The sequence below is a fragment of the Aphelocoma coerulescens genome (assembly GCF_041296385.1).
Source record: "Aphelocoma coerulescens isolate FSJ_1873_10779 chromosome Z unlocalized genomic scaffold, UR_Acoe_1.0 ChrZ, whole genome shotgun sequence".
NCBI lineage: Eukaryota > Metazoa > Chordata > Aves > Passeriformes > Corvidae > Aphelocoma > Aphelocoma coerulescens.
Window position 1 is genome coordinate 1,177,377 of NW_027184085.1, and position 25,605 is coordinate 1,202,981.

Genomic DNA, 25,605 nt, shown 5'->3' on the forward strand with positions numbered 1-25,605 from the left:
AAGGATCATCCAGTTCCACCCCGTGCCATGGCAGGGACACCTCTCGCTGTCCCCGGTTATCCCAGCTGGGCCTGGGACACTGCCGGGGATCCAGGGGCAGCCACAGCTGCTCTGGGAATTCCATTCCAGCCCCTCCCCACCCTCCCAGCCAGCAATTCCTTCCCCATATCCCCTCTGGCACTGGGAAGCCATTCCCTGTGTCCTGTCCCTCCATCCTCGTCCCCAGTCCCTCTGCAGCTCTCCTGGAGCCCCTTGAGGCCCTGCCAGGGGCTCTGAGCTCCCCCGGGATCCTTTTCCTTCCCATCAGGAAAGAATTCCTGGCTGGCAGGGCGGGCAGAGCTCTGAGGATCCCTGGGAGCGTTTCAGGCCGCGCTGGAACACGGCGGGACCGGGGCCGTTGTCGGTGCCCTGAGCAGCGCCCCGCTGGCTCCCCGCTCCCGCTCTGGCAGCCTTGGAAAGCCTGCGGAAGTGCGAATTGTCCCCGAGTGCCGCCCGCTCCCTTCCCGGCGCGCGCGTCCACCTCAAATCAATCACTCGTGGGAGTTGATTCCGCGCTGACCAGTCTTGGACGCGCTTCCCGAAATGATTGATTCCCAGCCCAGCTTTGGAAAACTTGTGAGAAGCTCCATGTGGAGCCGGAGCGAGCGCCCGCTCTGCTGTCCTGGCAGCGCCGGGAATTCGGCAGCGGCTCTTCCCCGCATCCCGGAGCGCATATGGAGCCCTCTGCTCCCTGCCACGCTGTAGGGGCGTGTGGCACCTGCCGGCGTCCCGGAGATCCGATGGCACGGACGCCTCGGGAGCGGGGCCTGCGACAGGGCTGGAGGGACAGCAGCGGGCTGGGAGAGGGGATTTGGGTGGGATGTTCCCAGAATTCCCGGCTCTGAGGGTGTGCAGGCACAGCTTTTCCTGGGCAGCCATGGATAACTCGGGATAGGGGAGGGAGTCCTTGCCTGTGGGAGGGGATGATCCTTAAGGTCCCTCCAAGCCCAGCATTCCATGATTCCCTGATTTCCGGCCGTGTTGCTGCTGCTGGGATCGGGGCTCCTCCTGGCACCATCCCGTATTTTCCCTGTGGCAGCTGGAAAAGCTCAGCTTTCCCTCTTCCCGTATCCATGGATTTGAACTCGTTCGTTGTCCCGTCTCAGGCTCCAGGTGATCCCAGCTTTGTGGTTTTCCCTGGAATTACCGTGGCTTCGCACTTTATCCGCTGCCTCGGGATTCAGCGCTTCCCCTGCGGAGCCGTGCGGGAAGAGCTTGGGAAGAGCAGCCCAGGGAACTCCAAAGGGAGGCACCAAAAGGCAATTCCCATTGGGAATACCGCCAGTGGCCTTCGTTGGGATGGAACATTCCCTCCAAACTGAACGGGACTTGGGAACGGCAGCCACAGGTCTGCTCTTCCCGCTGCTCAAGCTGGAGTTTTCCAGAGGCCTTTGGGAAGGGCTCTTTCGTCTTCCCAGATGAGGAGCGGGAAAAGGACAAACAGGAATCCTTGGAGCATTTTGGCCTGGAAGTTTCTTTGGTCTCTCCGAAGTCCTAATGGCGGAATTCCCGGAAAACCTCCTCCGAGCCTTCCCTGTGTTCACCCATTGCACCAACTCCATCCCTAAAATCAGGAATTGCGCCAGGAAGTCCCTTTTTAGGATGGAGCCGTGGCAGGATATTCCAGCCCGGAGCCAGCTGGAGCCGGGATTTTTGTTGTGAGGCCCTTGGAGCCGAAGTTTTCCGCCGGAAAACTCGGAACTCCTTCGGGGAGCAGGGCTCTTTTTCAGGGATTTGTGGGAATAAGTTGCCAGGGAAGCAAGTCCTGGGTGGAGCACCCTCAGCTCACCTTGAAGTGCCAAATCCAGCGGGGTTCTGGTGGATTTTTCCAGGAGAAATATTCCCGAAATATTCCCAAAATATTCCTTTCTGCCTGTCCTTAGTCCTCCCTCTGTCCCATCCTGGTACCGGCTTGGAAAAGGCTGAAAAATTTGGAATATGGGAATTTCCAGATGTTCAGAACCCGAGCTTGGCCTGGGAATATCCCTGTGGAGAACAGGGATACCAGGATATCCCATAATTCCTCATCCCGACAAAAATCGGGATGAGCTTTTTTCTTCATCCATTCCTATCCATGTTTTCCCCCGTCATTCCATGGCTTCTCTGGGATTTGGGAGTGCATTCATTCATGCAGGAGGTGAACAATGACGGGATATTCCTTGGTTTTCCATGGGGAAGTTTGGAATGCAAGGATCAAGGGCTGAGCTCCAGAGGCAGGGAATAAATCCCAAATGGTTTGTCCTGGAACGGAGCAAACAGAACAAAGGGCGTCAGGTTGGTCTCTTTTCCTCCATGGAGCCCTTCCCAAAAATGCCAATTCCAGGGGAAAATTTGATCTCAGGGAGAAAATTCCATTTTCCCTCCGCAGCTCCCGATTTTCCGCAGCGATTTTAGCAGCTGGGGCTGGATGGGAAGGGAAACCACGTGGAAAATAGGGAAGGGTTGGAATTTCTGTGGGGGATCAGGGACAATACTGGGTGGAAATGCCACGGGAGATTTGGAGAGAGAGCTGCCACATTCCCAAAAATCACAAGGATTGGTAGGAATCCCCATATTGGGAAGAGCTGGAGATTCGGGATGAGGCTTGAAAAGCAGAGGATTGGAATCCCGGAAGGAAATATCCAAGGAATGATTCAGCCCTGGATCCGCCGTGATTTAAGTGGGAAAGTTCAGGAATTGAGGAGCAGTTGGGATGAGGAGGGGAAATCCCGGATCCGGAAGGAGAGAAGGGGATGTGGGAAAAGGGCTGGGAAATAAAATTCCCTCTCTTTCGTTCGGGGCTTTATTCCACCCGGAATGAAGATGATGGCGATGATCAGAACCGGGGCTTAGCTGCCATTCCGCCCAATTCCCGTCGCCTTGCTCGGGAATTTGCTCGGGAAAAGTGGGAGAGCCACGCAGGCTGGGAGCAGCTTGGGATTGGGAGCCGCTCTGCTCGTTCAGGTGGGCGCCTGGCCGGGCACGGAGCGCACGCATCCCGGCCTGCCGGTTTTCCTGGGAAAAGCCCTCATTAAGGGCGCCGGCAGAGCGGGAGCAGCCGGCTCGGTGGGAACGGCGGGATGGCCGCATCCCAACCCGCGTTCCCGGCCGGAGCAGGGGGAACAAAGCAGGGCAGGGAAAGCCGGAGCGTCCGACCGGGAATAATCCCGGGAAGGAGCTTTGATCCCGCAGAATGGCAGGAATTTTAATTGAGCGGCGGCTTGGGAAAGAGCGGGATGTGCCGGCTAAAGGGCGGCAGCAGCTCCCAGGATGTGACAAACAGCCGCGGGATAATCCGTCGGGAATGCCCTTTCCAAGGGAACGGTTGCAAACGGGTCTGTGTGGGACGGGAGACGGGGAACGGCCGCGCTGCTCCCGGCGGCTCCAGCAGGGACGGGAACGGGGCTTGCCGGGAGCTCCCGCTCCCTCCGGAGTGCGGCTTCTCCGGGAGAAGGGAATCCCAGGGACGCTCCGAGCCCAAAGCCCTGGCAATCCTTCGGGAAAGCGGCTTCATCCCTTCCCAGCTCATCCCGCTTTTTCCTCCCGCCGGGCTTCGGGACCGGATCAACGCCCCCCAAAAAAAATCCAGCAGGGAAAAGAGAATTCCCTGTTTCCCGAGGGATTTTTCCCTGATGCGTGCCTTTGGATTCCAGGTTGCAGGCCCTTGAATGGGGCTTGATTTTAGCAGGGCAGTGCAGCACTTCCGTGGCACCTGTTCCCAGAACAAAGGGAGGGAGAATATCCCGCGTTTCGTGCGGAGCCTCCTCCATCCCAGGCGGGCGCGGAAGTGAGCTCCACATAATTTTCCTCTAAACAGCCAAAGCCGAGCTCTGCGGCAGGAACGGCATTTGGCTTTTCCAGGAGGGATAATTTCATTCCCATCTGGATGGGTTTTGTGCATCTTCTCCCTCTCCAGCTCTAATTCTTTGTCTCGTTATTCCCGCTTTGGAGGCAGGAAAGCGGGAAGGATGTGGGAACACACCTGAACATCCAAAATGTTGGCGTTCCTGGAAATTCCAGCGGCCTGGCTCCGTGAGGAAAACCCTGGGATTTCAGGCTTTTGTTGTAGTGCTGGTGTTTGGAATTTCGGGAATTGTTTTGAGCTCCAATCCTGAACTGGTTTTATCTCTGCGGACAAAGGCCCTTGGAAACCTCCTCCTTTTCCTGCGGAATGCAAGCTCTGATCCCGACTAATTCCCGACGCTCCGGAGCTGGGAGCCTTTGGGAAGGTTTCCCCTGTCCTTGGAACCGAGTGGGAATAGGAAGGAGTTGGGATAAGTGCGGATTTATTTGTACCCCGGTTTTCCTCCCCGGCTGCGGAATTCCCATTCCAGCGGGAAGATCCGACGGGTGGCCCAGGCCTCTCCCGAAATATCCCCTTGACCTCGATCCGTGTGTTCCTGCCGTGAGCGGAATGGGGCATTTTCCTTTGCCGTGGAAAGCTCCGCAGCTTTTTCCAGAGGAAAAAGTTGGGATGAGGAAGCCGAGGCTCCTCTCCTCTCGGAGACTCGGGAAGTGCCGGGCTCGGGCTGCTCGGAGGGGCTGCTTCCAGAGGAGCCACGTTTCGGGATGCATCCCAAGGCTCCCAGCCTTCCCGACATATGGAAGGGCCCGGCCCAGATCCGGCAGCTCTGGCTCTAGGCTGCAGCCCAGGCGTGAGACGAACGCGTGGCTGCAGAGAATTCCCGAGCCCAGCGCCGCTCCCTTCCCTGGAATTCCCTCCGTCTGTGGGGAATATTCGCACCACACCGACAGCCCTGCCAGCCATTCCCGAAAATCCTCTTGGTTTCCAGGCAATAGTCACAGTAGACCAGGATTTATTGTGGAACGATCCAGAGCATTCCCTAAATCCCGCTGGTTTCCCGATAGTCACAGGAAGCCAAGATTCCTGCTGATGTGATCCCAAACACTCCCTAAATTCCTGCTCTTTTCGGAGAATCATCACAATATTCCCTTGGGAATATTCCCCAAAATCCCATTCGTTCCCAAGGATATTCACAGGAAACCCTGGGAAATATTCCCTAAAATCCACTGATTCCCAAGGATATTTACAGGATACCCTGGGAAATACTCCCTTGTGAAATGCTCCAAAATATTCCCTAAAATCCCAAATATTCCCTAAAATCCACTGATTCCCAAGGATATTCACAGGAAACCCTGGGAAATATTCCCTAAAATCCCATTGATTCCCAAGGATATTCACAGGAAACCCTGGGAAATACTCCCTTGTGAAATGCTCCAAAATACTCCCTAAAATCCCAAACATTCCCTAAAATCCCACTGATTTCCAAGGATGTTCCACTCTTAGCTGGGAAATGTTTCCAGACATTCCCTAAAATTCAGTTCCAGGACATTTCCAACATCCCCGCGAGTTCTGGCCTCTCTTCCTTCCTCATTCCCAATTATCCAGCAGTATCCCATCGATTCATTCCCAAGCTTTTCCGCCGCTGCAGGTGTTGTTTACCAGCGGAGCAGGTGGATATTGTCCATGAAAGCACGGATATCGGGAAAACGGCCGGCTGGGGGATTGGGGGAGCGGGATGGGAGGATGGAGAGGGTGTGGGAGGAGATGTGGGATGAGATGTGGGATGAGGGGTGTGGGATGAGGGATGTGGGATGAGTGCTCGGGCTTGGGCACCAGGAGCTGTTCCATGGGCAGGGTTTGTGGCCATTGGAGCGCCCATCCCGAGCACTGGGGATGGATCCTGGCTCTGCCCAGGGATGGATCCCGGCTCGGTGCCCAGGGATGGATCCTGGCTCTGCCCAGGGATGGATCCCTGCTCAGTGCCCAGGGATGGATCCCGGCTGTGCCCAGGGATGGATCCCGGCTCGGTCCAGGGATGGATCCCAGCTCAGTGTCCAGGGATGGATCCCGGTTCGGTGCCCAGGGATGGATCCTGGCTCTGCCCAGGGATGGATCCCTGCTCAGTGCCCAGGGATGGATCCTGGCTCAGTCCAGGGATGGATCCCGGCTCGGTCCAGGGATGGATCCCAGCTCAGTGTCCAGGGATGGATCCCGGCTCGGTGCCCAGGGATGGATCCTGGCTCTGCCCAGGGATGGATCCCTGCTCAGTGCCCAGGGATGGATCCCGGCTGTGCCCAGGGATGGATCCCGGCTCGGTCCAGGGATGGATCCCAGCTCAGTGTCCAGGGACGGATCCCGGTTCGGTGCCCAGGGATGGATCCTGGCTCAGTGCCCAGGGATGGATCCCGGTTCGGTGCCCAGGGATGGATCCTGGCTCAGCGCCCAGGGATGGATCCCGGCTCGGTGTCCCGGGATGGATCCCAGTTCAGTGCCCAGGGATGGATCCCAGCTCTGTGTCCAGGGATGGATCCCAGCTCGGTGCCCAGGGATGGATCCCGGCTCTGCCCAGGGATGGATCCCGGCTGTGCCCAGGGATGGATCCCAGTTCAGTGCCCAGGGATGGATCCCGGCTGTGCCCAGGGATGGATCCCGGCTCGCTCCCCACGGCCTCGGGAGCGTTTTGCAAGGCCGCCGGCTGGCGAGCATCCATCCATCCATCCATCCATCCATCCATCCATCCATCCATCCTTCCCGAGCCGCTTTTCCCCGCGGGGAGCGCCGGAGTCGGGAATTTCGCAGCCCGCGCTGTGCTGGGCCGCTCGGGAAGGCGCAGGAGCGGCCCCGCTTCCCACGAGGAATTCTTTGGGCGCCGCGCGTTCCCAGTGCGCAGCGGGTTAAGCCGGGAACGGGGGCACAGCCATAATTGGCCTATTTAGGGCTCATTTGCATGTGAATGGGGCGGCAGCGAAGCAGCACTAAGGCTGTTGTGAGTGACACGGTGATTAGAATTTCGATTAGGGAAAACACATTCCCTCCTTTCCGAGGCCGCTAATTGCTCCGCTCGCCGAAAGTTGATTGCGAGGCGGCCCCGGAAAGTTGGGAATTCGGGGGGCAGCGCGCTGCGCCCGGGCTGCTGCGGGAAGTCGGGGCCGCGCCGGCCGCGGGTCGGTGCCGCGCACCCGGAGCGCAGCCGGAGCGCAGCCGGAGCCCGCGGAGCGCACCCGGAGCCCGCACCCGGAGCCCGCCGAGCGCTCCCGGAGCCCGCACCCGGAGCCCTCCCGCGGAGCGCACCCGGAGCCCGCACCCGGAGCCCTCCCGCGGAGCGCACCCGGAGCCCGCGGAGCGCACCCGGAGCCCGCGGAGCGCACCCGGAGCCGCGCTCTCCGCCCTTCCCCGTCCGCGCCTGGCGTTCGTGCCGCGCTCCCTGCGGCTCCTCCGCCGCTGCCCGCGGATCCCACGGGCGGCCCCGGCGTTAGGGACGGCCCGGGCGGGCCCGGCTCGGCCGCAGCTCGGGGCCGGCCGGAGCGCTTTGGGTGCTGGGTGGCGCTTTCGGATGGCTCCGGGGTGCCCGAGCCGGCTCTGCGGCTTTTCTCCCCGCGCCTCCGGGAGCTGGGTGTCCCTGACTCGGTGCGTGCCGTGTGCCGTAGGTCGGGTTTGCCGTGCCCGGTGCCCCGTGGGCGCCGAGCTCGGGCTGGGCTCCGTGCGTTCCGTGTGCCGGGCTTTGGAGTTGGGTGTTGCATTCCTTGGATTGACTGAATGGGTTACGTGTGTTACTTGTGTGACACATTCGAGATGTTTAATGCACTGCAGGTATTTAATGCATCCTGTTTCATATATATGTATAAAATACACTGTAGGCGTTTAATGCATTCTGTTTAATATACATAACACATTATAGGTGTTCAATACCTTCTATTTAATATATATATAAAATACACTATAGGCGTTTAATGCATTCTGTTTAATATACATAACACATTATAGGTGTTCAATGCACTCTATTTAATATATACATAACACATTATAGGCGTTCAATACCTTCTATTTAATATATATATAAAATACACTATAGGCGTTTAATGCATTCTGTTTAATATACATAACACATTATAGGTGTTCAATGCACTCTATTTAATATATACATAACACATTATAGGCGTTCAATACCTTCTATTTAATATATATATAAAATACACTATCGGCGTTTAATGCATTCTATTTGATATACATAACACATTATAGGCATTTAATGCACTCTATTTAATATATATATAACACATTATAGGTGTTTAATACATTCTATTTAATATCTATATATAAAATATATTATAGGTGTTCAATACCTTTTATTTAATATATATATAATACAATATAGGTGTTTAATACATTCTATTTAATATATATAAAAAATACATTATAGGCATTTAATACATTCTATTTAATATGCATATATAATGCATTATAGGTGTTTAATACATTCTATTTAATATATAAATATAACACATTATAGGCATTTAATACCTTCTATTTAATATATATATAATACATTATAGGCGTTTAATACATTCTATTTAATATATATATATAAAATACATTATAGGTGTTCAATATCTTTTATTTAATATATATATAACACATTACAGGTATTTAATGCACTCTATTTAATATATATATAAAATACTTCATAGCTGTTCAATACCTTCTATTTAATAGATATAAAATACATTATAGGTGTTCAATACCTTCTATTTAGTATCTATAATACATTATAGGTGTTTAATACATTCTATTTAATATATATAATACATTATAGGCGTTTAATAACTTCTATTCAATATATATATATAAAATACATTATAGGCGTTTAATACCTTCTATTCAATATATATATATAATACCTTATAGGTGTTTAATACATTCTATCTAATATATATATAAAATACATTATAGGCGTTGAATACATTCTATTTAATATACATATATAATGCATTATAGGTGTTTAATACATTCTATTTAATATACATAAGACATTATAGGTGTTTAAGACCTATTTAATATATATATAATAAATTATAGGTATTTAATGCATTCTATTTAATAGAGATAATACATTATAGGTGTTTAATACATTCTATTTAATATATATACATTTTATTTATTATATAATACATTACAGGTGTTTAATGCACTCTATTTAATATACATATAACACATTATAGGTGTTCAATATCTTCTATTTAATATATATAAAATACATTATAGATGTTTAATACATTCTATTTAATATATAAATAAAATACATTATAGGTGTTTAATACTTTCTATTTCATATATATAATACATTATAGGCGCTTAATACATTCTATTTAATATATATACATTCTATTTAATATATAATACATTATAGGTGTTTAATACATTCTATTTAATACATATGCATTCTATTTAATATAGAATATAGAATATAGAATATAGAATACATAATAGGTGTTTAATGCACTCTATTTAATATATATATATATAACACATTATACGTGTTTAATACATTCTATTTAATATATATATACATTATAGGTGTTAAAGACCTTCTATTTAATATATATAAAATGCATGATAGGTGTTTAATACAGTCTATTTAATATATATATAAAATGCATGATAGGTGTTTAATACATTCTATTTAATATATATAATATATTATAGGTGTTTAAGACCTATTTAATATATATATAATACATGATAGGTGTTTAATACATTCTATTTAATATATATAAAAAATACATTATAGGTGCTTAATACCTTCTATTTAATATATATAATACATTATAGGTGCTTAATACATTCTATTTAATATATATACATTCTATTTAATATATAATATATAATACATTATAGGTGCTTAATACCTTCTATTTAATATATATATAATACATTATAGGTGTTAAACACCTTCTATTTAACATATATAAAATACATTATAGGTGTTTAACACATTCTATTTAATATATATATATAATACATTACAGGATTTAATACATTCTATTTAACCTATATACATTCTGTTTAATATCTAATATTTAATACATAATACGTGATAGGTGTTTAAGGCCTTCTGTTCAATCTATAGTATGTAACACACTGCCAGTATGTAACACACTGTGTGTCCAATGCATTGTGAATTAATGCCCCATCTGTGAGTGCATGGTACAGAAAGTACATGCTGTGTAATACATTATCTATATCACGCACCATGGATATTCCATACGTCGTACATTAATCCCTTCTAGATATTCAATACATTCTGCACATGGAAAAGATGATCATTTATCAGGTGTTACATATACATTATGTATTTAAAATGTTGTCGATATAATACCTTACATATTAGTACATTGTAGGTATTTAATACATTATATATTAAACACATGATAGGTAATAAACACATTCCAGGTAATGCACTGTATATCTAATACATTAGATGTTTAATACATGACATAGAATACATTTCATATTAATACATTACATAGAATGCACCAGTCATGCATTATCTATAAGACATGCTATTTAACACATTCGATATTTAATCCATTATAGACAGCTAATACATTCTCTCTGATACATCATATATAGGCCCTTATCTATGTAATACATTGCATATAAAATACATTAATACATGCTCTATTTAATACATTATGTATATCATTCACTATTTAATACCTTGTCTATAATACCTTATCCATAGTCCAGTGTGCTTTTAATACATTATCTATATGATACACTGTTCCATACATTATCCATAATACATTAGCACAGTATCTATTTAATACATTATCTATATGATACACGGTTCCATACATTATCCATAATACATTAGCACATTACCTATTTAATACATTATCTATATGATATGCTGTTCCATACATTATCCACAATACATTAACACATTACCTATTTAATACATTATCTATATGATACACGATTCCATACATTATCCATAATACATTAACACAGTATCTATTTGATACATTGCATATAGAATACATTAACACATTATCTATTTAATACATTGCACATAAAATACATTAACACAGTATCTATTTAATACATTATCTATATGACACACTATTCCATACATTATCCATAATACATTATCTCTAACACAGTATCTATTTAACACATTGCATATAGAATACATTAACACATTACCTATTTAATACATTATCTATATGATACACGATTCCATACATTATCCATAATACATTAACACAGTATCTATTTAATACATTATCTATATGACACACTATTCCATACATTATCCATAATACATTATCTCTAACACAGTATCTATTTAACACATTGCATATAGAATACATTAACACATTACCTATTTAATACATTATCTATATGATACACGATTCCATACATTATCCATAATACATTAACACAGTATCTATTTGATACATTACATATAAAATGCATTAACACATTACCTATTTAACACATTGCATATAAAATACATTAACACATTATCTATTTGATACATTATCTATATGATACACTATTCCATACATTATCCATAATACATTATCTCTAACACAGTATCTATTTAACACATTGCATATAAAATACATTAACGTTATCTATTTAATACATTATCTATATGGTACACTATTTAACGCACCATCTCTAACACATTATTTAATACCTTATAGATGCCTAATACATTATCTCTAATACCTTATGCATAGTACATGATGCATTTAGTACATTATCTCTAACACATGATCTATATGATACACTATTTCATACATTAACACATTATATTTCATACATTAGGTACGTAATACTTTATGGGTATCTAATACATCATCTCTAACACATTATGCATAGAACAGTATGCATTTAATGCATTATATGATACACTATTTCATACATTATCTCTAATACATTATAGATACCTCATACATTATCCCTAACACCTTATCCAGAGGTGAGTATGCAGCTTATACATTATCTATATGATACACTATCTAATACCTTATCTGTAGCAACTTATCCATAGTATAGCATGCATTTAATACATTATCCATATGATACACTATCTAATACATTATCTCTAATACCTTATCTATAACACCTTATCCATAGTACAGTATGCATTTAATACATTATCCATATGATACACTATCTAATACATTATCTCTAATACCTTATCTCTAACACCTTATCCATAGTACAGTATGCATTTAATACATTATCTATATGATACACTAATACCTTATCTATAGCACCTTACCCACAGTACAGCATGCATTTAATACATTATCCATATGATACATTGTCTAATACATTATCTCTAATACCTTATCTCTAACACCTTATCCATAGTACAGTATGCATTTAATACATTATCTATATGATACACTGTCTAATACATTATCTCTAATACCTTATCTCTAACACCTTATCCATAGTACAGTATGCATTTAATACATTATCTATATGATACACTGTCTAATACATTATCTCTAATACCTTATCTCTAATACCTTATCCATAGTACAGTATGCATTTAATACATTATCTATATGATACACTATCTAATACCTTATCTCTAATACCTTATCTATAACACCCGACAAGCAGTACAGCGTGCATTTAATACATTATCTATATGATACACTAACACCTTATCTATAACACCTTATCCATAGCACAGCATGCATTCAATGCATTATCTATATGATACACTAATACCTTATCTCTGACCCCTTATCTCTAACACCCTACAAGCAGCACAGTATGCATTCAATGCATTATCTCTGTGACCCGCTCTCTATTTGCCGTATCACAGCTCTGCTTTCTGCGCCTTGCACCTCTTTTAGGGTTGAGATCTTGTAGGGTTGAGATCTTTTAGGGTTGAGATCTTTTAGGGTTGAGATCTTCTAGGGTTGAGATCTTTTAGGGTTTCGATCTCCGTCCTTGCCTTTCCCCTCCGCGTTACCCCCGCCGAAGCCCCGGTGCGCTTCCTCCCCGCATCCTTTTCCCGAGGCAGCGGAGCCTCCTTATCCGCAGGGAGGATTTCGGGGGTTTCGGTGGCTGTCCTTTCTCTGGTCGGAAATCCCAGCAGCACGATTCCCTCTGAGCGCCCCGGCAGAGCTCCCAAACTTTCCCAAGCGCCGCTCGCCCCGGCCGAGCGGGCGCCGCGATTCCCGGCGCTGGGAAGGAGCCCGGGGTTGCTCCTTTTCCCGGCCTTTGGGCGCCGCTCCCCGAGTGGGAATTGCGGTGGTGTCTCCTTTAACGCGGCGCCAGGCGCTCGCCGCCTGCTCCGCGCTCCCGAGCGCTCATTCCCGGGTTATTTTTAGGGCTGGGAAGGAGCTAATGATGAGGGAAGTGCGGATTCGGGGCCGGCCTTGCCCACAGCTCTGTGTGTCTGTCCCCGCAGCAGAGCCTGCTCGGAGGGGACATGGAGCTGGCCACCCCCGGGGCGCTGTCCCCCAGCAAGCCGGGCTCCCAGTACTACCAGTACGCCGGCAGCGCCCGCCGGAGACCCCTGCACGGCTCCTCCATGGGTGAGTCATTCCCAGTTCCCATCCCTGCCGCCTTTATCCCGCTCCCAGTGCTCCCAGTGCTCCCAGTACCCCGGAGACCCCTGCAGGGCTCCCCCGTGGGTAGACATTTCCAGTTCCTATCCCTTTATCCTGCTCCCAGTGTTCCCAGTGCCCCAGAGACCCCTGCACAGCTCCTCCGTGGGTAGTCATTCCCTGTTCCCATCCCTTTATCCTGCTCCCAATACTCCCAGTGCTCCCAGTGCTCCCAGTACCCCGGAGACCCCTGCACAGCTCCCTCGTGGGTAGTCATTCCCAGTTCCCATCCCTGCCGCCTTTATCCTGCTCCCAGTGCTCCCAGTGCTCCCAGTACCCCAGAGACCCCTGCACAGCTCCTCCGTGGGTAGTCATTCCCTGTTCCCATCCCTTTTTCCTGCTCCCAGTGCTCCCAGTGCTCCCAGTGCTCTCAGTACCCCAGAGACCCCTGCACAGCTCCTCCGTGGGTAGTCATTCCCTGTTCCCATCCCTTTATCCTGCTCCCAGTGCTCCCAGTGCTCCCAGTGCTCCCAGTGCTCCCAGTACGCCGGGGCAGTGCCTGCCAGCGGCCTGTGCACGGCTCCTCCGGGGCTGAGTGATTCCCAGTTCCCCCCATCCCACCTCGTCCCGCTGCAGGACGTTTGGGAAGCAGCACACGGAGCCCTCTCCCGGGCCGTTCCTCCAGGCTTATCCAGCCTTCCAGATCCCCTTTCTTTCTCGAGCCCACGGCACCAAATCCAAGCTTTAATTCCCTGAGTTCCACCAGAAACCACATCCCAGCCCTTTATCCTTGGAATTCTTTATTCTGCAGTGTTACTCCTTTACTGCGGTGACATCCCTGTGAGCGCAGGGAAAACCTTGGGGAAAAGCCCCTTCCGTCCCGCCCGGATCCCGATGTCTAATCCTCCTTTTTCTCCCTTTCTTCCAGAAGTTCAGACAAAGAAAGTTCGGAAAGTTCCTCCGGGTTTGCCCTCCTCCGTAAGTACCGCGGCTGCTCGGGAGCTTTGTTTGGGATCAGGGATGGCAGGAGCCCATTCCTGGGGGATGAGGCTCGGGAAAAGGTAAGGAATGTTGGGCTCCTTCGTGGGGCCGACCGACGGATCTGCGGCGGGAAGGACGGACCAGGAATTGCCGGGAATGGGCCGGCGTGCGGGAGGGCGGCTCCCGGATCCCAGCAGCATTCCGCCAGGGCCGGGGGTTCCGGGTGCCAAGCGCTGCCAGCCAGGTGTTGCCAGAGGCTCCTTAATGCCGGTGTTAGCCCCGAATTTCGGGAATATCCCCGATCCCTCCGTTTGGCGGGGATTCCAAGCGCCGTCCGGCTCGTTTTTCCGTGTTTTCCTGGAATTCTCGTGGTTTTCCGTCAGGAGTTGCTGCCTTGCTTTGCTTCCCTGGGCTCCTTTGTTCCGTGATCCAAATAACGATTCCGTTCCTTTCATCTTTTGGATGAGTTCGTGCGTTCCTTGCGGGATTTTTCCCCAAAAAAAAGCTGCGCTGAGGTGCTTGACATCCTTTCAAATCCATTAAAATCCATGGAAAAGCGAGGTTGTGCAGGAAAACATCCGACATTTCGGTCGCTGCGGCACCAAATTAGGGCGGAAAAGTGCATTTTGTTGGATTTGTGTAATTCCAGTTCTATCTCTTTATCACTTTAGAAGTACGTTCAGCCTCATTTGCATATCATGTCGGTATCGATGGCTTCATTTGCATATCATTCTGATATTGATACCAGCCTCATTTGCATATCATGTTGATAGCGGTATCAAATCAACCCCTCCCGGGGGGGGGGTGGGGGGGTGAATCTTCCCTTCCCTCCCGGAGAAATCCCTTTTTTTGAGCTCCAGATCTGGTTATTAGCGGCAATTAATCATGGAAAATAGATAATTAATTAATATCAGAGGAGATAAAATTTAATCGGATGGATTGGACGGTGTTATCCCAAATCCAGGGAAATTTGCAGCTGGGAAACGGGAATCTGGAATCGAAACAATGATGAAGTTCTTGGAGTGGCTGGGCTAAATTTTTCTCGTTAATAATCGCTTTCTAATTAACAACGTGTAATTAAAAAGGGGAAAATACACATCAACATCCTCATTTAATCCCAGGGATTCATCAAATCCTGCTCCCATTAATCCCACATCTTTTTCCAGTGGCTAAAATCCGGGAATTCTCAAGGGAAAGCCCAAATAAATTAATAAGATTGATTGATTGATTGATTGATTGATTAATTAATAGGAATTTTTTTCATTCGAAATGAAATCCCAACGTGTGTTTGGGATTTCTTTCCCTCAGTGCTTCACCTTCAATGGGAACTCGAAATCCTCGGAATGATTTCGTCAGCCGGGCCAATGGCACGGGAATTCCGGTATGGAAGCCGTTCCTGGGTACTCGAATCCCACCCAATTGGTTCTTGTAGGAATTCAGGGATGAAAATCCGGGTCCTGCCGGGTGCAGGAAGGCGTTCCGTGCTTCTGGTGGGAGCTGGCACTTCGAAGTGCAAATAGAGGGGGTTGGGGTGCTTCTTCTTCCTAGAGCCCGGAATCACCTCTGGCATGTGGGATTTCGTTTGGAGGCAGGAATGGACGGGGTGGGAATATTCCCAGGTTTCTGGGGAAAGGGGGATGCGGAGGGTGGGGTTTGCGCCGGGAGCACCGAGTGGAACGCGGCGGTTCTCGGCGACTCCTTCGGCGCTGGGTCGTGGCAATTCCAAGGACGAGCGGGAATAAACGAGCGCACCGAACAATGGAAGCAACTGGCCGGAAAATCCGGAATTCCAGGTGGATTCGGGGAGGGATGCCAGGCCAGGATTCGCTGCAATCCCCGCGTCGGATCCCAAACTTGCTGTGGATGTGTCCCTCAGCCCCCGGGCGCTTTTCCCGCTCTCCCTGGGAGCGCTCCGGGTGCTGGGGCCGGCTTTATCCGGCGCATTCCCGGGAGGGAGGCGTGGGATCGCTGCTCCCGGATCCTCCAGCCCGAACTGCTCAGTGTTTTGGGGAGCGTTGCTCCATGCTGGTTCTGCTGGGAGCTTCCCGAGAGTCGTGGAAAGGATCCCCACGGATCCAGCTCCCGGCCCTGCCGGGACAATCCCACAATCCCCAAATCCCGCCGTGAGCGCCGTCCAGCTGCTGCTCCCTGAGCTCCGGTGCCGTGGCCGCTTCCCTGGGAATCCTGCTCCAGAGCTGCCCTTTCCCTCAAATCCAGCCGGGGGAGGGGGCGGGGGGGGCGATCCCAGTCCTTGAGGAGCACCGGGATGGGGTGAAGTGTCCTTGGGACTTCCTGGGGACGGATCCAAGGAAAAGAGGGAAAACAGGAGGGAAAGCTTGGAGGCCCCTCCCAGTGGAGTCGTTTTAAGGGAGATGAAAAGGTCTGGAAATTCCAGTTACAACAGTTTAGGGAATTGAAGGCACGGGATGGCTGCAGCAAGGAAAAGGCCCTGGGAAGGGATGCGGATGCTCCGGTGGATGGGTGGGTTTTCCTGGGAAACTGACCCACTTTGGGATAGCGGAGTATTGCGGATTCCCAAGAAATCCGTCTGCCTGTAATCCCGGAATTTTTGCGGCGCGGGATTAGTGGGATTTGGTTTAGCTGGGACAGAGACTCCCTCTTCAGCGCGCTGTGGGAAGTGCACGAGCTTTCAGGAAGGACTTGCCCAAAAAATTCCTGCAGAATGCCGGCCGGGAGCTTCTCGGGAATGCTTTTAAGGAAGTCCTTGGAAATTTGGAGGGAAAGCAGCTCAGTGGGAATGGGGTTGGTTCCTTGGGATGAAAGAGGGGTCCAGGAAATCCCTTTGCTAGAAAGAAATATTAATGAAGTCCAATTAAGAACATGCAATCCATAGGAATCCCATCCCCAGTTTTCCATGATTTATTGCTCCGGTTATTGATAATCCCATTTTCCTTCGGGAACTACGCTGAGTTTCCTGAGTGGAGAGCCCCACACTTCATGAAGGATACGAGCCCTCAGTTCCTACCTCGGCTCGGGCTTTTCCCATGGATTTGGGATAGGACAGCTCCTGATTGACTGGATCCCAATCAATGGATTCCTTGAAGGTTTCCTTCCCTTCCAGGACGGATCGGACACGCCGGGATCAGGGTGGGAGAGCAGGATGCTGAGGAAGGAATTACCCTGGAACAGAGAAGCCCTTCCCAGTATCCCACCCATCCCTGCTCTTTCCCAGTGGGAAGCCATTCCCTGTGTCCCGCCCCTTCCCAGCTCTCCTGGAGCCCCTTCAGGCTCTGGAGAAGGCTCCGAGGTCTCCTCGCAGCCAGAGGGGCTTTGCTCATTCGGGAATTCTGGGGAAGGTTTGCAGGAACGGGAGCAGAGCTGGGAACGGGACTGGGAGCAGGCCTGGAAGCGGGAGCCACACCGGGAGCGGGAGCTGAACTGGGACAGGGATTAGGAGCAGGATGAGGATTAGGAGCAGGAGCAGAACCAGGAGTGGGACCAGGAGCAGAACTGGGATTAGGACCAGGATTAGCACCAGGAGCAGGATGGGAGTTGGAAGCAGGAGCAGAACTGGGATTCAGACCAGGATTAGGAGCAGGAGCAGAACTGGGATTAGAACCAGGATTGGGACCAGGAGCAGGATGGGAACTGGAGCAGCTCCCATTCCTCCTCTCCATCCCATTCCCCCTCTCCATCCCATTCCCTCTCCATCCCATTCCCCTTCTCCATCCCATTCTCTCCATCCCATTCCCCTTCTCCATCCCATTCCCCCTCTCCATCGCATTCCCCCTCTCCATCCCATTCCCCCTCTCCATCGCATTTCCCCTTCTCCATTCCATTCTCTCTCCATCCCATTCTCCATCCCATTCCCTCTCTCCATCCCATTCTCCATCCCATTCCCCCTCTCCATCCCATTCCCCCTCTCCATCCCATTCCCCCTCTCCATCGCATTTCCCCTTCTCCATCCCATTCTCTCTCCATCCCATTCTCCATCCCATTCCCTCTCTCCATCCCATTCCCCCTCTCCATCCCATTCCCTCTCCATCCCATTCCCTCTCTCCATTCCCCTCTCCATCCCATTCCCTCTCCATCCCATTCCCTCTCTCCATCCTCCTCTCCATCCCATTCCCCCTCTCCATCCCATTCTCCATCCCATTCCCTCTCTCCATCCTCCTCTCCATCCCATTCCCCCTCTCCATCCCATTCCCTCTCTCCATCCTCCTCTCCATCCCATTCCCTCTCCATCCCATTCTCCATCCCATTCCCTCTCTCCATCCTCCTCTCCATCCCATTCCCTCTCCATCCCCTTCTCGATCCCATTCCCCCTCTCCATCCCCCTCTCCATCCCATTCTCTCTCCATCCCATTCCCTCTCCATCCCATTCCCCCTCTCCATCCCATTCTCCATCCCATTCCCCCTCTCCATCCCCCTCTCCATCCCATTCTCCATCCCATTCCCCCTCTCCATCCCCCTCTCCATCCCATTCTCCATCCCATTCCCCCTCTCCATCCCCCTCTCCATCCCATTCTCCATCCCATTCCCCCTCTCCATCCCCCTCACCATCCCATTCCCCCTCTCCATCCCATTCCCCCTCTCCGTCCCGTTCCCAGCTGCCGAAGCGTCTCTGCCCCAATTCCCGGTGCGTTTTCCCGGTGCTCTCCCGAGCCCCTCCGGCACGGGCGGCCTTTCCCGGTTCATTTGGGATTCTGCGGAGGGTGTTTTTGCGGGAAGCACGCGCTTCCCTCGCTGACCCCGGAGCATCTGTTAGGATTATTTTTTTTCGAGTCCTCCCTTGGCATTGGGGAAGTGTGAACGGCGCCGGGATGTGCCGGATGCTATTTCGGGATATTTATGATCACCTCTTGCTTCCTCGGGGGAAAGTGTGCCGGGAGTTTTTTCTTCCCGAGCAGCCAGGGAAGCGCTGGGATGAGGAAACAGATTGCCTCCAACATGTGCTTCCTGTGACAGTAAAAAGAACAAATCCCGTGGAACGCGGGATAATTTATTCGGGAACGGCGATGCTTCAGGCCCGGCCTACCCAAAAATCCGGAATCGCTTCCGAAATTCCATTTAAATCCCAACAGCTGGGCCCCTTGCTGTTGGTTTTCCCTTTGGCTCCCCGCTTTTCCTGCTGAAATCGGGCAAATCGGAGCAGCGGATGCTCTTTCCCCGTCCTCGAAGCGCTCGGAATCCAGGAATCACGAAGGAGTTCCTCTCCAGAGGGATCCTGGAATCACGGGATGGAATCGCAGGCTCCCGGGACGGTTTGGGTCGGAAGGGATTTCAAGGATCCTCCCGGGGGCAGGGACACCTCCCGCTATCCCGGGGCGCTCCAGGCCGGGTCCGGCCTGGCCCTGGGCACTTCCCGGTGTCCCGGAGCAGCCACGGCTCCCCGGGGGTCGTGCCAAGGCCTCGGAGGGTCTGGGAAGCTGCAGGGAAACGGGAACGCCGTCCGTCCTCGTGCCGTGCGGGGGCAGCGGGATGGGACGCGCTGGGCACAGCCCCTGGAGCCGGGGAGCAGAGAGGGGAGCGCTCGGTGCTGCCGTGGAGCCCCGGAGTGCGGCCTCGGGGGGGTTTCCATGGGCAATCCCACACGGATTGCGGGATACCGCTGCTCCGGAGGGAGCCTGAGGCCCCATTCCCTTCCGGGCTGCCCGGCTGCATTCCAGCCCGGATCGGGGCTCCTGGGAGCTTCCCAAGGCGCTCCCAGCTCGGTCCCGGCTTCCCGGGATCAGCCTCAGAGCCGTGTGGGGACAGAAGTGACTTATCCATGGAAATGGGGCTGACAGGGATCTTCCCAACATCCCGAATTATTTTCCTTCCCTGCTGGGGGTGGGAGCTGCTCCGGATGGGAGCTGGGGCGATATTCCCGGAGAAATGGCTGCTTCCATTGGCACGGCTGCTCTGCTGGGAAGCGCAGCTGGGAGGGAATGAAAGGCACTTCGTGGCCGCCCTCAGCCCTCGGATTTTCCCACCTTTCCAGAAGATTCCCTAAACACTGGAGCCGCTCGGGCGCCGGCAGACGGGGGGGGGGGGGGGGTTGCATCCCCGCCATTCCAGGGGGGCGGAAGGGAGTTCAGAGAGCCTTGGGATGGGCACAGAGCCGTTCCCAAAAGGAGCACAATCCCTCAGAAATGACCAGGCGGGTTTCGGTTGCCGGCTCCGGAATGCAGCCGGTCGGATAATTAGTGCACATCTCCCAAGACTTGCCGAGATTCCGGTCTCATTCCCAATTTTCCCATTCCCTCGCCGTGAAAGGGAATATTTCGGAGCCGTCTCCGTTGCAACAGGTTCCCAAAGATTTCCCGGAATCCGCAGGTTTCCCCCCAAAACTTCCCGTTTTGCTCCCGTTTGGAATGTTCTGTTTGTGCAAAAATTTGGAGAATCACCATAAGGGCTTCTTTGCATTTTTAATTTAGTAACTAACATATGAATACATTTGCATATTAATGAGTTGCAGATTAAATCATGCATACATAATTGCCTCCTTACTGTGTTTAATGTTTGTCAAAATCTCCAGCCCGGGTTTGATGGATGGTGGATGAAAGATTCCAATTTGAGCTACCCTTGGAAGCGGCGGCGCCGTTCCGAGGAGCGGGAATTCTCCCCGGCCATCCCGGATCCCGCCGAAAACCAAAAATATCCCGGGAAAAGGGGTGCCTGTCCCTCTTCCCGGGGTTTTTTTTGCCTTCCGCCGAGCGCTTTCCTATTCATAATCATTAATGCATCTCCTAATTATGCAGCATATGTCTGTTAACCCCTTCCCCGCCGCACCGCCCTCCGCTGGGAAGCGGCCCCGGAGCGCTTCCCCCTCCCGCGCCCGCCCGGCCCTCGGCTTCTGCTCCGTGTTTCGGGGAAGGTTTTTGGGAAGAGCCGCTCCGGGAAGCCGGGGCGTTCTGAGGGCAGAGGGAATTGCTCCCGACAAGCAGGCCGGGAACGCCGCCTGCCCTGCGGCACCGCGTGCCCCAGCATCCTCACGGGGCCCTTCCAGCCTGGAAGCAGCTCCTGGACACCGCTCCCGGCGGAAAAACCGGGATTCTGGCCGGGTTGCCGGGATTCCGCGGAGTTCCGGAAGCGCCTCTTGGTTTGGGCCATGGCTCTGAGGGCCTGAAATTGCTGCTTTTAATGGCAGGTGGATTTTGGTGGGATTGGGGATTTTCTGGAGCTCCCAAAGAACAGGGAATGCTCCTGGAAAATCCCAGGAAGTGGCTGCGCTGGATTTATCGGCAGATCTCCTTCCGTCCTCGGTATGGACGGAAAGAACCCGCGTGGAATCGTGGAGTCCTTTAGGATGCGAGGCCGTTCCAGTCCGATCCGTGTCCCCAGGTGCCGCATCCACAGGGCTTTAAATCCCTCCGGGAATGGGGGCGGCCTTTCCCGAACACCCCGGCGGGATTGGGTTCATCCCAGTGGGATCGGCTTTTCCCAAAGACCGGAATAGCAAATCCTTCTCCGGCAGCCTCCGATCCGTGGCACAGCATCGACACCGAGGACTCGGATGCTTCCAGAGTGGGAATCTCCCGATCCATAACCACCCCCCCGTGCCCTGGGAACGTGTCTGAAGGGAGCCTTAAATGGGCTTCCCGTCCTTTCCCATGGGGAATGTTCCAGGAGAATTCCTGGCTCTGGCTGGGCGAAGCCTTGGCTTGGTTTATGGAGCTGGAGCTTCCATACACCGAAATTCAGGAAATTCAGGGAATGTTGGGGTGGGTTGATGATCCTGCTTCACCATTCCCATTCCCAGCTAGAACCGATGAAGGAGAGGAATTGGGAAGCGGCAGAGAAGTTGGGAAAGGCTGCTGGGGACAGCTCTGCCTGGGATTCCAGAATTCCTCTCATCTGGGCATTCCAAGCCCTGCAGAGGGGTTGGGAACAACCCAAGGCTGGCATTATCCAAGGCCCCCGGACGTGGAGGAGTTCCGGCATTTTCCTGTGACCCAGGGGGGAATTTGGGGCTGGAATCTCGGCATCCATCGGGAGAGCCGAGCAAGGAGAGCGCTCGCAGCTCCCTGGGTGCTGCTCTTCCCGAAGTTTCCATCCTGGAATTCTTGGTGGGAAAGCAGGGATCCATTCCCTGTCCTTCTTCTCCTCCTCCCTCTTTTCCTTCTCCTCCATACCCAGTCGAAACCTGGCATTGGGAAGAGGTGAGGGCGAGAATATTCCCGGGATAACTGACAGGAATTCTGGGAGCTCTGGCATTGAGAAGGGTTTTCCATCCCTTGCCGCCGGTTTTGGCACCCGTTGACCCGGAACCTTTGGGAATTCTTTGGATTCGCCATTCCAAACGGGGCCTTGTGAGCTCGACAGCCTCATCCTTCCAATCCTGGTTATCCCGGGGAGGAGCAGGACAAATCCTTCCAATCCCGGTTATCCCAGTGAGGAACCCTTCCAATCCCGGTTATCCCAGTGAGGAGTGGGACAAACCCTTCCAATCCCGGTTATCCCGGTGAGGAGCGGGACAAACCCTTCCAATCCCGGTTATCCCAGTGAGGAACCGGAGGAACCCTTCCAATCCCGGTTATCCCAGTGAAGAATGGGACAAACCCTTCCAATCCCAGTTATCCCAGTGAGGAGCGGGACAAACCCTTCCAATCCCGGTTATCCCAGTAAGGAACCCTTCCAATCCCAGTTATCCCAGTGAGGAACCCTTCCAATCCCGGTTATCCCGGTTATCCCGGTGAGGAACCCTTCCAATCCCGGTTATCCCAGTGAGGAGTGGGACAAACCCTTCCAATCCCGGTTATCCCAGTGAGGAACCCTTCCAATCCCGGTTATCCCGGTGAGGAGCGGGACAAACCCTTCCAATCCCGGTTATCCCAGTGAGGAACCTTTCCAATCCCAGTTATCCCAGTGAGGAACCCTTTCAATCCCGGTTATCCCAGTGAGGAGCGGGACAAACCCTTCCAATCCCGGTTATCCCAGTGAGGAACCGGAGGAACCCTTCCAATCCCGGTTATCCCAGTGAAGAATGGGACAAACCCTTCCAATCCCGGTTATCCTGGTGAGGAGCGGGACAAACCCTTCCAATCCCGGTTATCCCAGTGAGGAGCGGGACAAACCCTTCCAATCCCGGTTATCCCAGTGAGGAACCCTTCCAATCCCAGTTATCCCAGTGAGGAGTGGGACAAACCCTTCCAATCCCGGTTATCCCGGTGAGGAACCCTTCCAATCCCAGTTATCCCAGTGAGGAGCGGGACAAACCCTTCCAATCCCGGTTATCCCAGTGAGGAACCGGAGGAACCCTTCCAATCCCGGTTATCCCAGTGAAGAATGGGACAAACCCTTCCAATCCCGGTTATCCCGGTGAGGAACCCTTCCAATCCCAGTTATCCCAGTGAGGAGCGGGACAAACCCTTCCAATCCCGGTTATCCCAGTGAGGAACCGGAGGAACCCTTCCAATCCCGGTTATCCCAGTGAAGAATGGGACAAACCCTTCCAATCCCAGTTATCCCAGTGAGGAACGGGACAAACCCTTCCAATCCCGGTTCTCCCACCCCAATGGAAGCTCCCGCCCATCCCGGTCTCCCCACCAGGGATCCCCGTGGGAAGCTGGGAACCCCCCGGGAGCTGCCGTCCCTTTGAGGCCCATGGGGAGCGGCTGGAGCCGATATTCCAAGGAATTCCTCGGTGCCCCTCCGGCTGCACGGATTGGGTGGGATGGGGTCAAAATTCCCGGCTGGGTGACGGGAATCCGTCTTTATTTTCGGGATGTTTCACTGATCGTAGGGCTCCGCTGGGCTGGGAATTGCGGATGTCGCGGGTGGATCCCGGTTTTTGGGGATATTCCTCGGTGTTGCTGTTTCCGTGGCCGTATTTTCGGGATGTTCTGGTGGTTTGGGATACTTTAGGGCTGGGTTTAAGGGGTTTTAAGGCTCTTTTAGGGCTGGTTTTAGGGGTAGTTTAAGGGTTTTTAAGGGATCAGTTAGGGCTGGTTTTTAGGGATCATTTAGGGCTGGTTTTTAGGGATAGTTTAAGGCATTTTAAGGCTCTTTTAGGGCTGGTTTTAGGGATTATTTAAGGATTTTTAAGGGATCATTTAGGGCTGGTTTTTAGGGATAGTTTAAGGAGTTTAAAGGCTCTTTTAGGGCTGGTTTTAGGGATTATTTAAGGGTTTTTAAGGCTCTTTTAGGGCTGGTTTTAGGGATTATTTAAGGAGTTTTAGGGATCATTTAGGGCTGGTTTCTAGGGATAGTTTAAGGATTTGTAAGGGATCATTTAGGGCTGGTTTCTAGGGATTATTTAAGGGTTTTTAAGGCTCCTTTAGGGCTGGTTTTAGGGATTATTTAAGGAGTTTTAGGGATCATTTAGGGCTGGTTTTAGGGATTATTTAAGGCATTTTAAGGCTCTTTTAGGGCTGGTTTTAGGGATAGTTTAAGGGTTTTTAAGGCTCTTTTAGGGCTGGTTTTAGGGATAGTTTAAGGGTTTTTAGGGATCGTTTAGGGCTGGTTTTAGGGATTATTTAAGGATTTTTAGGGATCATTTAGGGCTGGTTTTTAGGGATAGTGTAAGGATTTTTAAGGGATCATTTAGGGCTGTTTTTAGGGATTGTTTAAGGATTTTTAAGGGATCATTTAGGGCTGGTTTTTAGGGATAGTGTAAGGATTTTTAAGGCTCTTTTAGGGCTGGTTTTTAGGGACTATTTAAGGGTTTTTAGGGATCATTTAGGGCTGGTTTTTAGGGATTGTTTAAGGGGTTTTTAGGATCATTTTGGGCTGGGTCTAGGGATTGTTTAAGGGCTGTTTGATTTCAATTCCTAGGGTTCATATCTCTGTGTTTTGGGATCCTTCAGGGCTGGTTTTAGGGTTATTTAAGGAACCTTTCGGGCTGTTTTTCAGGCTGTTTTATTTCAATTCTTAGGGTTAATATCTGTTTTTTGGCAGGTTGATTTCAGTCCCTAGGGTTAAAATCTCTGGGGTTTGGGATGCTTTTAGGGCTGTTTTAGGCTTGTTTAAGGAACCTTTGGGGCTGCTTTTAGGGCCACTTTAGGGCTGTTTGATTTCAATTCACCGGGTTAATAGCTTTGTTTTTTGGGATGCTTTAGGGCTATTAAAGAAACCTTTGGGGCTGCTTTTAGGGCTGTTTAGGGTTAATATCTCTTATTTTTTGGGATGCTTTTCAGGCTATTTTAGGGCCACTTTAGGGCTGGTTGATTTCAGTTCCTAGGGTACCTACCTCTTCTTTTTTGGGATGCTTTTCGGGCTGTTTTCTTACAATTCCTAGGGTTCACATCTCTATTTTTCGGGCTATTTTCGGGC

General features: G+C 50.4%; 1 protein-coding gene across 1 annotated transcript in view; it reads left to right on the forward strand.

Annotated features, from left to right (window-relative positions):
• Positions 1–15,130, forward strand: part of TCF4 (transcription factor 4) — an 82,873-nt gene extending 67,743 nt beyond the window's left edge. The window contains exons 7-8 of the mRNA XM_069001513.1: positions 13,269–13,395; positions 14,336–15,130. Coding sequence (XP_068857614.1) covers positions 13,269–13,395; positions 14,336–14,472 — 264 coding nt within the window. The 3' untranslated portion in view covers positions 14,473–15,130. The remainder of the gene's footprint in view (positions 1–13,268; positions 13,396–14,335) is intronic.
• The last annotated feature ends 10,475 nt before the right edge of the window (positions 15,131–25,605 follow it).